Source organism: Falco biarmicus, chromosome 9, assembly GCF_023638135.1.
Source record: "Falco biarmicus isolate bFalBia1 chromosome 9, bFalBia1.pri, whole genome shotgun sequence".
In the NCBI taxonomy this organism is placed as follows: domain Eukaryota; kingdom Metazoa; phylum Chordata; class Aves; order Falconiformes; family Falconidae; genus Falco; species Falco biarmicus.
In genome coordinates, this window is record NC_079296.1 from 3,082,530 (window position 1) to 3,095,866 (window position 13,337).

A 13,337-nucleotide genomic window follows, 5' to 3' on the forward strand; every position below is an offset into this window, starting at 1 on the left:
GAAGAGCTTCAAGAAAACATTGACTGGTGCAGAGAAACATGTCGCTGTATCAGGCGGAGAGCTCACCATTACCAGTGCTGCCACGGTGGTACCTGTTTTGAGGTGGGCAGCTAAATCAGTCATGGATTTATTGTTCTGAAAGTTTGCAGAGCCACTGAATTTAGAGGCAGAGATGATCTGCCTCAAGGGGGATGGGCGACATGGAACTTTTTGAGTTGAGAGAGAAATTGGGCAAAGTCAAAATGCCCAATGTGTCATGCAGTTTATTTACAGTAGAGGTTTTCTTGTTGGAGCTAGTGCGATGTTAACTTCATCCTAGCAATAGCATTACTGCAAGTTACTTGCAACCCATTAGGAAAGGGAGCGCGCGCTCACTGATGTGCCGGTGTAGGTCGTACTGTTAAGTTCTGATCATTTGACTGACCTCCGCACTTGTCCATTGCCAGCTGCGTCTGCACCGGCCCTGCCCATCCATCGCCTGGTGGCACACACTGCTGTACTTAGACCATTGCGTGGCTCAGGCGGCCAGAACGGGGCTGCACAGCTCACACATCCCCATCCTGCCCGTCCTGTGGGCTGTGCTCTCGCGGGGGCTTGGGGAGCCCTTGTCCCTGCTGGTGGCACACCTGCCTGCGTTTCCCAGTCTTGCTGTATTTCGTGCAGTGGTTTGTCTTTTCTGCACTCCATCCCAACTTGAAAATGCGGCTGTGGTGCTGGCAAAGCCGATGCAGTGTCCCTGCAGGCACAAGGCAGGAGCCCTGACTGCCCAGCATGGCTCGGCTGCCCCTTTTCCTAGAGCCACGCTTTGTTTTCCGTGTTAGTCTGGGTACTGATCTTCAAGTCAGCTTTTGTGAGGCTGATGGCAAAACCACAAACTGATGCTGAAATCACTTCTCTAAGCCACGCCTGTGTTAAGCAGCCTCAGAGGGCAGAAAATGAGTTATGCGGCAGTTTCTTGAGCTTTCCTCTGGCGTGCCAGCTTTGGGCATGGCCAGGGGGGATGCTGGAGCAGGCTGTGCTTCGCTTGTCTGGCAGCTACTGCGCTTCTGTTGGCGAAGGCGATGAAACAGAGCGTGAGCTCGCGCCGTGCTGACTGTTCACCCTTTGGAAATCTCTGTATGGTCACAGACAGAAGCGCCGGTGTTCCTTGGGTGAGGAAGCTGAAGCAAATGCCCAGTTGCCAGTGTTCCATCCCCATAGGCTGGCAGGTGCAGACCTGGCAAGGGGGGCTCTGGCCCCCTGTCCCATAGCGACCACCGCCATGCAGTGCCCACAGTCCCGGCCCTGCCACACGTGGGGCTTGTGGGCAGCGTGGGGCCCCCCTGCCCACCCTGCATGGGCAGCCCTGCCTGCTGCCTGCTGCTGCCCACTGTTGCCCTGCCTTGCTGCCTGCTGCTGCACTGCCTCCTGCTCTGCCTGCTGCCCACTGCTGCCCTGCCCACTGCCCTGCTTGCTGTCCACCGCTGTCTGTGTCTGTGTGGCTGCAAAGCAGGACCCATCTGGCCCATGCTTGCATTTCAGTGATGATTAAAACTAGATGGAAGTCCTCAGCCCATAGTTGTCAGCAGCCTAAAGAAGCAGCTCTCATGCTGGCAATCCCTGGTTTCTCTCAGCGCGTGTCCAGGCGTTAATTCAGTACCGGCTCCCTTGGCCGTGCCGGGGAGTCGGTGGAGAAACCACACAAGGTTGTGGCTGCACTCTGGATCCTGGGGCTGGGGGCCGGTGGCTGGTGGTGGCTGGGGGCCAGGGGCTGGGGCCTGGCGGCTGAGGGCTGAGAACTGGTGGCTAGTGGATGGGGGCTGGTGGTCAATGGCCAGTGGTCAGTGGCTGGGGGCTGGCAGCTGGCGGCTGGTGGCCAGGGGCTGGTGATTGGGGGCTGGTGGCCAGGGACAAGGGGTCTGGTGGCTGGGGATTAGTAGCTGGGGCTGGTGGCCAGGGGCTGGTGGTCAGTGGCCAGGGACTGGTGGCCAGTGGCCAAGGCCTGGGGACTGGTGGCCAGAGGTTGGTGTCTGGGGGCTGGTGGCCAGGGGCCAGAAGTCAGTGGCTGGGGGCTGGGGGTCAGTGGCCAAGGCTTGATGGCTGGAGGCCAGGGGTCAGTGGCTGGGGCCTAGGGGCTGGGGACTGATGGTTTGTTGCCAGGGGCCAGTGGTTGGTGGCCAGGGGCTAATGGCCAGGGCTGGTGGCCAAGGGCCAGGGGTTGGTGGGTTGCGGGCCAGGGGTTAGTAACCAGGGCTGGTGGCTGGTGGCCAGGGGCTAGTGGCCAAGGGCTGGGAGCCGGTGGCCAGGGACCAGGGTTTGTTGTCCACGGGTTAGTGACCAGGGCTGGGGACTGGTGGCCAGGGCTGGGGGCTGGTGGCCAGGGGCGAGGGGCTAGGGGCTGGGGGCTCGGGGGCTGGGGGCCTGGGGCCGGTGGCCGGCGCCGCGCCCTGCCGGCCGGGCCGGGGCGGTGTTCGGCGGGGCCCCCGGGCGAGGCGCCCCCCGGCGGGGCCCGGTGCCCGGCGGAGGCGGCGCTGACATCACGGCTCGTTAGCATAGGGCCGGCCCGCGGGCGGCGGCGATGGCCGAGCCGGGCTGCCCGCCCGCCCGCGCCGCTGCCCCGCTCCCCGCCGCGCCGCCGCCATGAGGCGGCCCTAAGGAGCGGCGCCGGGGGGATGAAGCGGGACTCGACCTGCATGGAAGGTGAGCGGGGCCTTTGTCCGGGCCGCGGCCGCCGGGGGGAGCGCGGCCGCCGGGGGGAGCGCGACCCCCGGGACGCCCCTCGGCCCCCGCCGGGCCGGGCCGGGCCGGGCCGGGGGGGCGGGTGCCCCGTGTCAGCGCCGGGGCGGCGGGCAGCGCGGCGCCTGCGCCGGGGTCCGGCCGGGGGCGCTTCCCCGTGCCCCCCTCCCGAGCGCGGCGGGGCGCGGTGCGGGCCGTGGCCGCCGCCTGCAGCTGCGCACGGGCGCGGCAGCGGGGAGGGCGGCGGGCCGGCTCGGGGCTTAATTTGTTTATATTTTAAACTTCCTAATCCCTTTGACCATCTGGAGGAGCTTTTTTTAGTATCGTTAATTATTGATAGTATCGGGGTCATGCCGGCACTTGATAACGGAGCTCCCTCCCCGTAGGGAGCAGTGCCGGCTCCGCGGTGTTACAGCTGCCACCGCGGAGCGGGGCGAAGCCCTCCGGAACCGAGGGGACACCGAAGGGCCACCGGCCCTCGGGAAGCCGGGGTGTGTGGCTGTGCCGGGGCCGCTGTTCGGTGGCTCCCCGAGGCTGGATTGCCCTGGGTGGCGGGGTCACGGCGGGGCAGCCGCGGGGCGCCCCCAGCCGCAGCTGCCCGGCTGCTCGGGAGCGCATCCGTTCCTAAAACCAGCCCAAAGCGACCCTGGCTCGGGGCGTGTGGCCGTGCCGGGGCAGGGGCCACGCAGAAAGCTGTATTTTTGTTAAATGGCGTTAGAGAAAGTCGGGGGCCTGGGGGAGCGGCTGGAGGCGCGGGGTCGGCCCGCGAGCGGCGCGGGTGGAGCGATGGGGACCCCCGGGCGGCTGCGGCGGGCTGCCGGGCACGGTTCGGGGCGGTGGGCTTTTGTTCCAAACTCTTTGTGCAACAACTGGCTGGAGCGGAGGATCGGGCCCCCCGTCGCCCGTCCTCCCTGTGCCGCACAATGGAGCGGGGCGAGCAGCCCGCGGCGTCCCCTCGCCCCTCGGCGTTCCCTCGCCCCTCGGCCGGCTCCTGCCCGCGCCGGGCCCCGCGGGACAGGGGTGCGGGGCGGCGGGGGCTGGGGTGGGGGGCAGGCAGGGCCGGGGGGCACCCAGCCCGCCCGCCAGAAGTTGGATTTCTCAGATGAGTTTTTGATATGCAAATGGATGGGTCCCGGCCCCGGGGATGGGCAGGGCGAGGGTTTCATCAGCTGCACGCTCTTGATTTATACCCACCCAGACAGAGCAACCGATCGTTTGCGATGGGTCTTTCCTGGGGGCTTTCTTTTGACTGAACTCTTCCGTGGCAGGAACAAAGCGGCGGGGCTTTCGGGCCGTGGGTTTCGGCTGTAGGAGCGGGCGGGTGGCGGGGCCGGGCCGCAGCGTCCCCCCGCTCCCCCGGTCGGTGCTTTGCTTCGCGGCCGCAGCGTCCCCCCGGTCCCCGCACCCCGGTCGGTGCTTTGCCCCGCGGCCCCGCCAGCACAGCCGCTGCACGCCGTGCGGGGAACAAGGGCGCCGGCGGCCGCTGCCCCCCACCCCCTCCTTTTTTTTTTTTTTTTTTTTTTTTTTTTTTTTTTTAGAGGACTCAGGAGGCTTGTCCATTTAAATTAACCTTTATCCCAGCTGGGCACACAATGTTTTTGTTTCAGTTCACAGAGGGTTAATTCCATTCAGGCTCCTACCACGACCGGCACAATCTGCTCCTTGGGCCAGCCTGGGCGCTGGTGCTGTCGCTCGTGGCCAGCGTGGGGCTGCTGGGACCCCCATCGGCGGGGTCGGTGGAACGGGGCGCCCCGGCCCATTGTGGGCTCGGCCGCCGAGGTCGCTGCTGTCCCAAGGAGGGGCCGCCGAACAGAAAATTTAATTCCTGGGTTCATCGATTATAAGTTAAAGAAAAGCCCATTAAGCAAATGTCCCTGGTTTTGGGGTGAGCTTCTTGGGACAATGCAGCACTCCGCAGTGAGAGGGGAATTGCTCCAACTCTGTGTCTTGAATTTAACAAGGTGGTTTTCTTGAAACTAAAAATGGACAATGAAAAAAATTGTTAGGGAAGGTAAGTGGGAAAAAAAACCTTAGCACGTTTTGCTTGTGTTTGAGGCATCATCAGAGGCGAGTGAGATTTTGTTAGGATTTAAGTAACACGTGTGAGATCTCCCCCTCCCCAGGCAGCTGGTATTTAGCAGCTTGAGATTTAAACCCAGCTAAAGGGTACTGCAGGGTGTGTGTGATAGGGTGAGTTAATCGTGAAGCAAATAAATGATACACAGTTGAAAAGACGTTGAATATATTAATGAATTGCAGTGCTGAGTGTCATCTGTAATCTTTTTTTCAGCTGTGAAAGATTTTCTTAGCTGTAAATCACATTCTGTTGTATAAATGGGCAGCTTTGCAAACTGCAGCTTTCTGTGTCTTCCCTCTTGCTTTTCAGCAGAACCAAATCCCAGCACCGTCAGCTCTGGGAGTTTGGCCTAGGGTTTGTACCTTCGCTTTTGGCCTCGCTCTAGGACATAAAGTCTTTGTTTCAGCTCTGTTATAAAACACCGATATTAGAAGTCACTCAAGCTGGCTGCACTGACACATGGTCTTATTTCCAAGGTAAATGTCTCGCAGGGAGCTGTGGTTGCTGTACAGCTTTAAACTGCATCTGCAGGGGTGGGTGCGATCCTTCTTGCAGCCGTGGGGAACTGCTGAGGTGAAGCCAGCATCTGGTCCCCTCCAGGAATGTGGCCGCGCTGCCTGCCCGCTTTGGGAATACTGGAGGTGCTTCCCTGTAGCCTGCTCAGGGTGTTTGTCCGCAGGAGTGATGCAGGTGGGAGCAGCGATGGAGGCTTGCTGAGGGCTGGGTGTATGTCCCGATACTTTATTTGCTGTGTATTTTATATGCTTATTCATGCGCTTTCATGTTTTCTGTATGTGTCTTTGCCATGTGCTTTGGCAGGATCCTAAGGTATTTCCTTTTGGAAATTCATAAGAATTTTCTTCTAAAAATTATCAAGACTACTCATTTTGCTGAGGGAAGGAGCAGGTCTTTTAAAAAATAAGTGTATTGCTTCTACCGTTGGCCTTAAAAAACATAGACGAGGAGAGATTTCTTCTTTCTTTCTCTCACTCCATCTTCGATGACTCTTGTGTAACATCATAATATTCTTGGAGAATTTACATTGTATTAAAATGTGGTATGAAACCTACCATGACCTTTGAAAACAATACAGCCTTTAATGTGGCTTTGGGGAGGGGTTAGCAAGGGAGTAGCCATAAAAATCTTCAGGGTTCAAGATGAGGTTGAGATTTTTGTGAATGCTTTTGTCGTAGCAGCAACTGTTTGATTTAGTGGCCCCTGCTACAATGGCTTGTGAGAACAAAGCCAGAATATCCCGTGTATGAGTTCGTTAAATGTTAAGACCTATCAGAAAAACTGGGAGGGGGAAGCTTCTGCAGCCCTCTTTCTGAAATAAAACATGTGCAAGGTATTTGAAAATTGCTTTGTTTCCTAATCTGTGTTGTCTTGTATGGCTTTTGAAACCAGAGGAATCAGTGAGACGAGATGTAACAGAGCCAGGGAGGAGGGATGGAGGGAGGGCTTATTAGCTTAAAAATTATTGTACTTACTATGTGTTTTGATATTCTAGTGAAATTTCAAGGTTAAGAGAGTTCAGAGCAGCTCCAGCGCAAAACTGCTTTCAATTTGCCCATGCTTTACCATTTCTGTAAAGTTTGCTGCGTTTCTGCCCCAGCTGTCCCGCTGTTCGCCTACACAAGGCGCTTGCATTAAGCAGGGTGAAAAATAGCAAAGGTCAGGAGCCAGCAAACCCGTGGGCTGCAGGAAGAGCGTCTTGGGCCTGGTCACCGTTCCTACAGGATTTTTTAAACATCTTAAACCCTAAGACTTTTTTGTAGATAATTATTTCTTATCTACTGGTTTTGTTTGAGTGGCATTTTAAGGGGTGTACAGGCACCTCTCCAGTCCCTGGAGGTCTGTGTCTTTGTTCACAGGGTGTGCTGCTGTTCTACGGTGAATTTTAATCTGGAAGCACACTCCATTAACAGTTTCTGCGGGGAGGCATGTGCCCTTATTGTGGTGATGGGGCCACTCACACCACCTCACTGTCACCCTGCTAGCAGGGAGATGGGGATGGCGAGGGAAGGATTCTGATCCCTCCTTGCTTTAATCATCCCGGCTTCCCATGTTCGCCAGGCGAGGGGCCTATTCTTCCCACAACAAAAAAGCTGCGCCTGGAAATGAGCCCTCATTGACATCCTCGGCCGCCGGTGTGCTCCAGTGAGGAGGGAGCCTCGTGGTCCGAGGGAGCCCTGTGATGCTGCGGGCCAGGGCACCGTGCCATGGTGCTGCTGCAGCACACAGCATCCCCCTCTGCGTTTTGCCGTGTGTGTAAACCAGTAGTTTCGTGGCTCCCCAATTCCGCCCTGGCCTGCCTGGCCATGGCACAGTGTGCCCGGCGGCGAGTGGCTGTTGCTGCTGACCCCGGGATCCCCCAGCGCCCACGATTTATGGCACTGCTGGTGGGAGCAGGGGGAGGGCCGGGAGTTAAGCTGAGGCAGAGCTAAACCCTGCAGATAGAGGACTCTTCTGTCCCAGGCTAATCCCCTGGCCCCCTCCCAGCGTTTATCAGATAGCTGAAGGTGGAGATTATGCAATTGGGGACTACAAAGTCATGTTTAGTTGCCTCCTTTCAGCGAGATGCTCCGATAGCCCCAGTCCTGATCTGTACAAGCATTCCTTTGGGTCTGCATGCCTGAGGTGGTCTGTCCTGTAAAACTGGGACTGGTTTAGTGTGGTGATGACACCGTGAACGTTTCTTTAGCTAAAGTTTGTGTTTCCTTCATTCATCCCTTTATTTTAAGGTTTTATAACAATTGCAGTGCAATTTGCAGAAAAGTGCAGATTTGCATGCTGTGCATTAGCAAGTCTTTTAAAGATTAATGCAGACTGGTTACGGTTGCTACTGAGTTTAAACTGTGAAGAAAGCTGCTTGTGAGTAAGAGCAGCTGGTTTAAATTTTTACTTGGCTTGTGTGAGTGCAAATTGGTTTCGTTACCAATCCTAATACATTTGGCTTATTTATTTCTATGGTGTTCACAGGTTCTCCAGTAGTAAGCAGCTACACACTGGTTTGTCAGGTTGCTTAGGTTTTATCAAGATTGGAGGGGACTTGACTGTAACTTCTACCTCCTGCTGCTTCAAACCCCCTGTAGATAAAAACACCTTTGTCTCGGAAAACTGCCTGCTCAAATCTAAGTGAGGAAAACCAGGCATGGTGTTGTCCTGCTGAAATGAGTTTGCAGCAGCTCACCTTCACAAGCCAGTGCCCTCCTAAGGCTGGGGTTTTTCAAGGTCTGTCATTTTGCTGAGTGATACAGAACAGGAACAGCAGGGTGTGGGCAGCACACCAGGCACAAGGCAGAGTTGTGTGGTTCCCTCTGCCCAGCCCGAGCTTTCTCGTTAGCTCCGTACACCAGACAGTGGGTGCAGGCAGCTGCCCTTCCCTGCTCCATCTTCTGTGGCTTAAGGCAGCGGGTCAGCCCCTGCCTGCTCCCACCACCATGCCAGGCTTCCTCCTCCCTCCCTGCTCTGGCCGTGCTGTCTTTTTTTAGAGTACTCATGTCCTATGGTTTCTCTGGTTTGAATTTGTGCTCTTTTCCTTCTTGCTCTTTAATGTTTTTCTAATTTTTTTTATGTCCCTTATAGCGTCTCGTCATTTTTCTGACCTGGTCTGTCCCTGTGTCCTTTCTCTTACTGCCCTTTCCCCACCTCCTGTTATTCATCTTCTCAACCCCTTTTCTTTACCTGTTGAGACCCATCATCTCCAATGCTGTATGACCCTCTGCCACGCACACTGGAACATTGCTGTAATTCCCTCGTCACCTGGACAGGTCGCTGTTGTGACTGCTCGGGTGCTTTCTGGAAGAAGCCTTTGTCCCTGTTAAGGTGTAAGGGTGCTGTGTGGGTCATTCTCTTCTCCTGTCACCTGGATGTACCTAAAGGAGCACTGGCCCTTGGGTGCCTTTGCTCTGTAGCTCCCAGCCACCTTGGATGAAGCGAAAAGCAGCTCTGGCTGCTTTCCTCCCTGGCTCCACTGGCAAGGTCCAAAACACCATGTGACATGGCCTGTCCTACCTTCCCCTTCCCAAGGGACAACCTTGACTGCTTTGTGGTGTCTCCCCCAAGCGCTGCCACATACTCCTGACTTCCCCATTAATTTCATTGTAGCTATCACATGAGCTCCTGCAGCAGCGAAGTTTCTCCTCTGCATTTTGAATGGTTTGCCAGAGTAATTTCCTACACAGCACAGCCGGCATCTGTGAAGCAGGTCCTGGAAAGTGTGTGCACATCTTGTGTCTTCTGAGCAGTTTGCCTTTAAATCATGTCATTGAATATACGTATCACAAACTCCAGAGGGAAGGGACTGAGACACTGAAGTTAAACTCTGGGCACCTGAGGCTTGCATGGAGAGCCACATGCAGCATCCGTCCTCAGGACCGTCCTCAGGGAGCTGCAGAGAACCGTTGCCACCTCCCAGGTCCTGCTTTAGCTGTGGGTCTTTCTGTCTGTTGGAGATTGTACCATTGTGCGTTCAAGCCACAAAATACCAGAAATAATCTGGTTTAACCAGCACCTATAGGAAACGTGTGACTGAGTGAAAGACAGAGGTATGGTTCCTCAAGTCCCATTGCTCCAAGCAAAGCAATGTCCTTGTTCCTCGGTGCCTCCACCTTGCTTGGCCAGGGTGAGCTAGTCATCCAGGTAATGAATATTTGACATTTGGGAAGGCAACCCCATGAAGTATACTGCAGATTTGTGTGCAGCCCTGAATACACTTGAGTAGTGCCCATCTTTGAAGTGCAGCTCTGTTTGCCACTGTTGGGATATTAATAGGTTAAAACATTGGGGCAGGGGAAGGCAGCTTGGTGTGGCATGTGAGGGGTTAAGCTGTTCGTTGCTAAACGTCTGCTACAGGAAAAGCTTCTGGTGCAACTCGCTGGCATTAAGTGTAGCTGACTGTTAATGTGAAGCAAGGTTTAGGCCTCCCTGTGCGGCTGCCAGGTAATGAGGATCCATCTGGGTTAACTACCTGGGTCTCTTAAGCCATCATTTACTTTCTCCTTTACATTTGACATCCATGTCTATGGAAATCACGAGCTGTGCATCCTCCCTGCTCTGCCTCAGAGGCAGTGTTAAGAATCTTAAAATGCTGAATTTAATGTGACAGCTCCTGTTGCTGGGAGTCCTACCATTTACGTTTTTAGCCATCTAAAGGCCTTCCAAAGATTTGGAAAAGGAACAGTAAAATCATATTGTGGCTTAACCATATGATTGTTTCTGTAATAATGTTCACTTGGGTTCTGGGCAGTGATTGTGCTGTGAGGCTTTTGCTGGTGCTGCTGGAGCTGCTGGAGGGAGCGAGGAGGTGCTTGCCCTGGGAATATGGAAGGTGTGATGGTATTTCACGTTGGCTGGTGTCTGCCAGGCATGATTTCTGTATTTGCACACGCTGGTCTGTGCAGTTGAGGTAGGACACTTTCAACCCTTTTCCCCCTCAAGGTTTCTGTTCCTCTCTGCTGTTTCTGGATGAGCACCTCTGCCATGCTCTGCTTTGTGGGCGTCTGTCTGGGCAGGCCACCAGGCAACGAGACTTTCCCAGTCCCTTCAAGAGAGTTTCTGATCGCTTGGTGAAGCCGTTTTATTGACCGCAAAGCGTTTCTTCTTCTCTTGCAGATGAGCGGGTGGATCAGCGAACCTGCCTGATCTGCGGGGACAGAGCTACAGGGCTGCACTATGGGATCATCTCCTGCGAGGGCTGCAAGGGGTTCTTCAAAAGGAGCATCTGCAACAAGCGGGTTTACAGATGCAGTCGAGACAAGAACTGCGTCATGTCACGCAAACAGCGCAACAGATGCCAGTACTGCCGGCTGCTCAAATGCCTCCAGATGGGGATGAACCGAAAAGGTAAAACTGGGCTTTTTACTGGTGGAGGTACAGACTGGGGCCAGTGTTAGCAATGCGTGCTACCCTTCCTCAGCTACCATTTTGTATTGCGATTCTGCCTCTCAAATTCCTGAAAAGAAAAAGTGAAACATCAGCAAAATTGTGCATGGATAAAACATTCTTCCTGAACTACTTCATTACTGTATTGGAGAAAAAAAACCTGTAAGAACTGAAAGCTGGTACAAATATTTGGAGAATGATTGTTGTGATCCTTTTTTTCAGGGAAGGTAACAGTTTGTTACTGTCCTTCCTGATGGATGTCCTTGCATTTGCCTTGAGTGAAGTGGTCACCATATCTATTCAATATTTTATATTGAATATATATTATATATTCAATATATTAATGTAGCAAAAATAAAGGCATTTAAGTAGGCTTTTAAAATGCCAAGCGATCTCAGTCAAACTTTACCTGTTTGTTGTCAGGGGGGAGCTTAGACCTGCAGTTGCTGCCCAGTGATAAGGTGGTGAGGATGTTCACTTAACTGCCCATCTCTGGTTGATGGCGCATGGCTCTGGGCAGCAGCGTGTGGAGCTGGGGAATGACAAAGGCGGCTTTGCCTGGTATGAGGTCACATGCAATCTGGATTAGGGACAGCCCCCCCTTAGTCCCCATGTGTGCGGAGTGGTGAACTGCTACAGTATCATCTTCAGGATGGCAAATCTTCAGTAGCTCAGAAATTAATAGTAAAAAATAGTCTGGGATTTATTTCAGTGTCATGTTTCTACTCTTCATTCCAATCTTTTGACTTTTTAATCTCTGGAATTGTTGTTAACCATTAAACCCAGAGATTTCTTGGTTTGATGGCAGCAGACAGGTATATGAACAGAAACAGAGGCTGTTCAAGTCCTTCCTGGATGTGCAGCTAGGATGGCGGGAGGGACCCTGTCCTGGCTGCAAAACAGAAGTGCCATCTCATGTTTTTTTAGATGTGGCTATGGATGCCTTCAGTGTCATCATTCATATGAAAGCCGGCTGTCAAGAGCACTAAAACTTCCATAAATTTACTGCAAATCCACCAGGATCTTCCTTAGAAAATATGTCTTAGAGCTGAGATGGAAAGCTTATCTCCTGACTGCTTTGATTACAAATTATCTTTGGGAGTTTTATTTGATGGGGAAGGCAAGCTAGTTGCAGGTAGCTTTTAACCTGAAGCGTAGTCCTGGGTGACCAGGAGCACTGCCTGGGCTCGTTTATTTTAAGTGTCTGTAGTGTGAAGCACTCAGCGCTTGTCATCAGGCATTCTATAAATCAGGGGAAGTTATTTACATTTTCCTAAGCTCCCTCATCAGCTCCATGTGGGTGTCGGAACCAGCAGGGCAGCCAGCCCCTCGGAGGTGCCTGGAGCTGCTTCTGCCTGCTGCTGGCCCGGTGCAGGGCTGCCTGCCTGCTGCTCCTCATCTCTAGCTGCCAGCCTGTACCTGTGGGCCTGTGTGCCGGGCCTGGGCCTGTGTGCCAGGCCTGTGCCGCGGCCTGGGCCTGTGTGCCGGGCCTGAGCCTGTGTGCCGGCCTGGGGCTGTGCCCCGGGCACTGTGCCGGGCCTGGGCCTGCCAGTCTGTGTGCCAGGCTGGGCCCGCCGGCCCGTGTGCCGAGCCTGGGCCTGCCTGTGTGGCCGCCTGCGGGCCCGGGCCACGCTGGCGTTGCCGGTGCAGGCAGCGCGCTCCGGTGGCGGCGGGCGCGGCTCACCCGCGGGGGCAGAGCGCCACCTGGCGGCCCGCTGCCCGCCGTTCTCTCCAGCCCGAGCAGGGCAGGGCTGCGCTGGCAGCCGGTGCCCCCGCGGGGGGCGAGGAGGGCCGGCGGCGGGCGAAGCAGCGCTCGCTCCCTGCCGCGGTGCCCGACCGTTGTGCGGCGGGGCTGGGAAGCGGCGCCGGGCCTGAGCAGGTGGGTTTGAACCACGACGAACCATGCGCACCCGAGGGGAGGCCAGAGCTGAGGGGGCTGAGAGCCATGTGGCTGTGACCTGGGACCATCCGGGTCTCTTGACGCCTTTCTGTGTGGATCACCAGCAGAAACATCCCTACATTTTGTTGCAGGCCTTGGCTAGGTTCTGCAGCTAGCAGGATTCCAAAACTCCCATTTCCAGGCTGAGCTGCGCAGCAGGTCCCGGCCTCGTCTCTGCCGATACCCGAGTCATTGCAGCAGATGCGGGGTGTTGTCGAGCACCTCCCAGGTCTGGGGGGTTTTCTTCCATCTTGGCTAGGTTGTAGGAATTTACAAAAATAAACCAAGTCAGTTTGCATCCTGTAAATCTTGCTGTGGGACACTGGCCGACGAGGCCTGGCCAGGCAGCCCGGGGAGCATCAAGCTGCTGGCTGGCAGGGAGCTGCGTCAAGAGCAGTGGGGTTCGATTAACCTCGGGTTGTTGAGAAATAGCAGCAGTCGTAAAGATAATGTGCGTGAGCTTGGGTACTGTCTCGGGTACAGCCACGGTCTGAACGGCACCCGCTGCCACGGGGACCTGCCCAGCCAAACTGCCAACTCCTCTTAGCACGCAGGGGTTAAGGGTTTCGCAGGCTTTGAGCTCAGGGCGCAGGAGTTCATGCACAGTGTTGCCCTCAGCAGTAGTTGCCAATTTGAAAGGCAGCTCTCAAACCAGTTGGGCAGGGAGGGCAGCTCGGCTGGGGTGACTGGAGCTGGGGACAGAGCCGTGGCCCTGGCTGT

The 13,337-nt window shown here is 55.3% G+C and overlaps 1 protein-coding gene across 4 annotated transcripts in view; it reads left to right on the top strand.

Annotated features, from left to right (window-relative positions):
- NR6A1 (nuclear receptor subfamily 6 group A member 1) overlaps positions 1-13,337 on the top strand; it is a 98,502-nt gene that overhangs the window by 63,593 nt on the left and 21,572 nt on the right. For all 4 annotated transcript variants that reach the window (XM_056351382.1, XM_056351383.1, XM_056351380.1 and 1 more), the window contains exon 3: positions 10,409-10,639. In XM_056351382.1, coding sequence (XP_056207357.1) covers positions 10,409-10,639 — 231 coding nt within the window. The remainder of the gene's footprint in view (positions 1-10,408; positions 10,640-13,337) is intronic.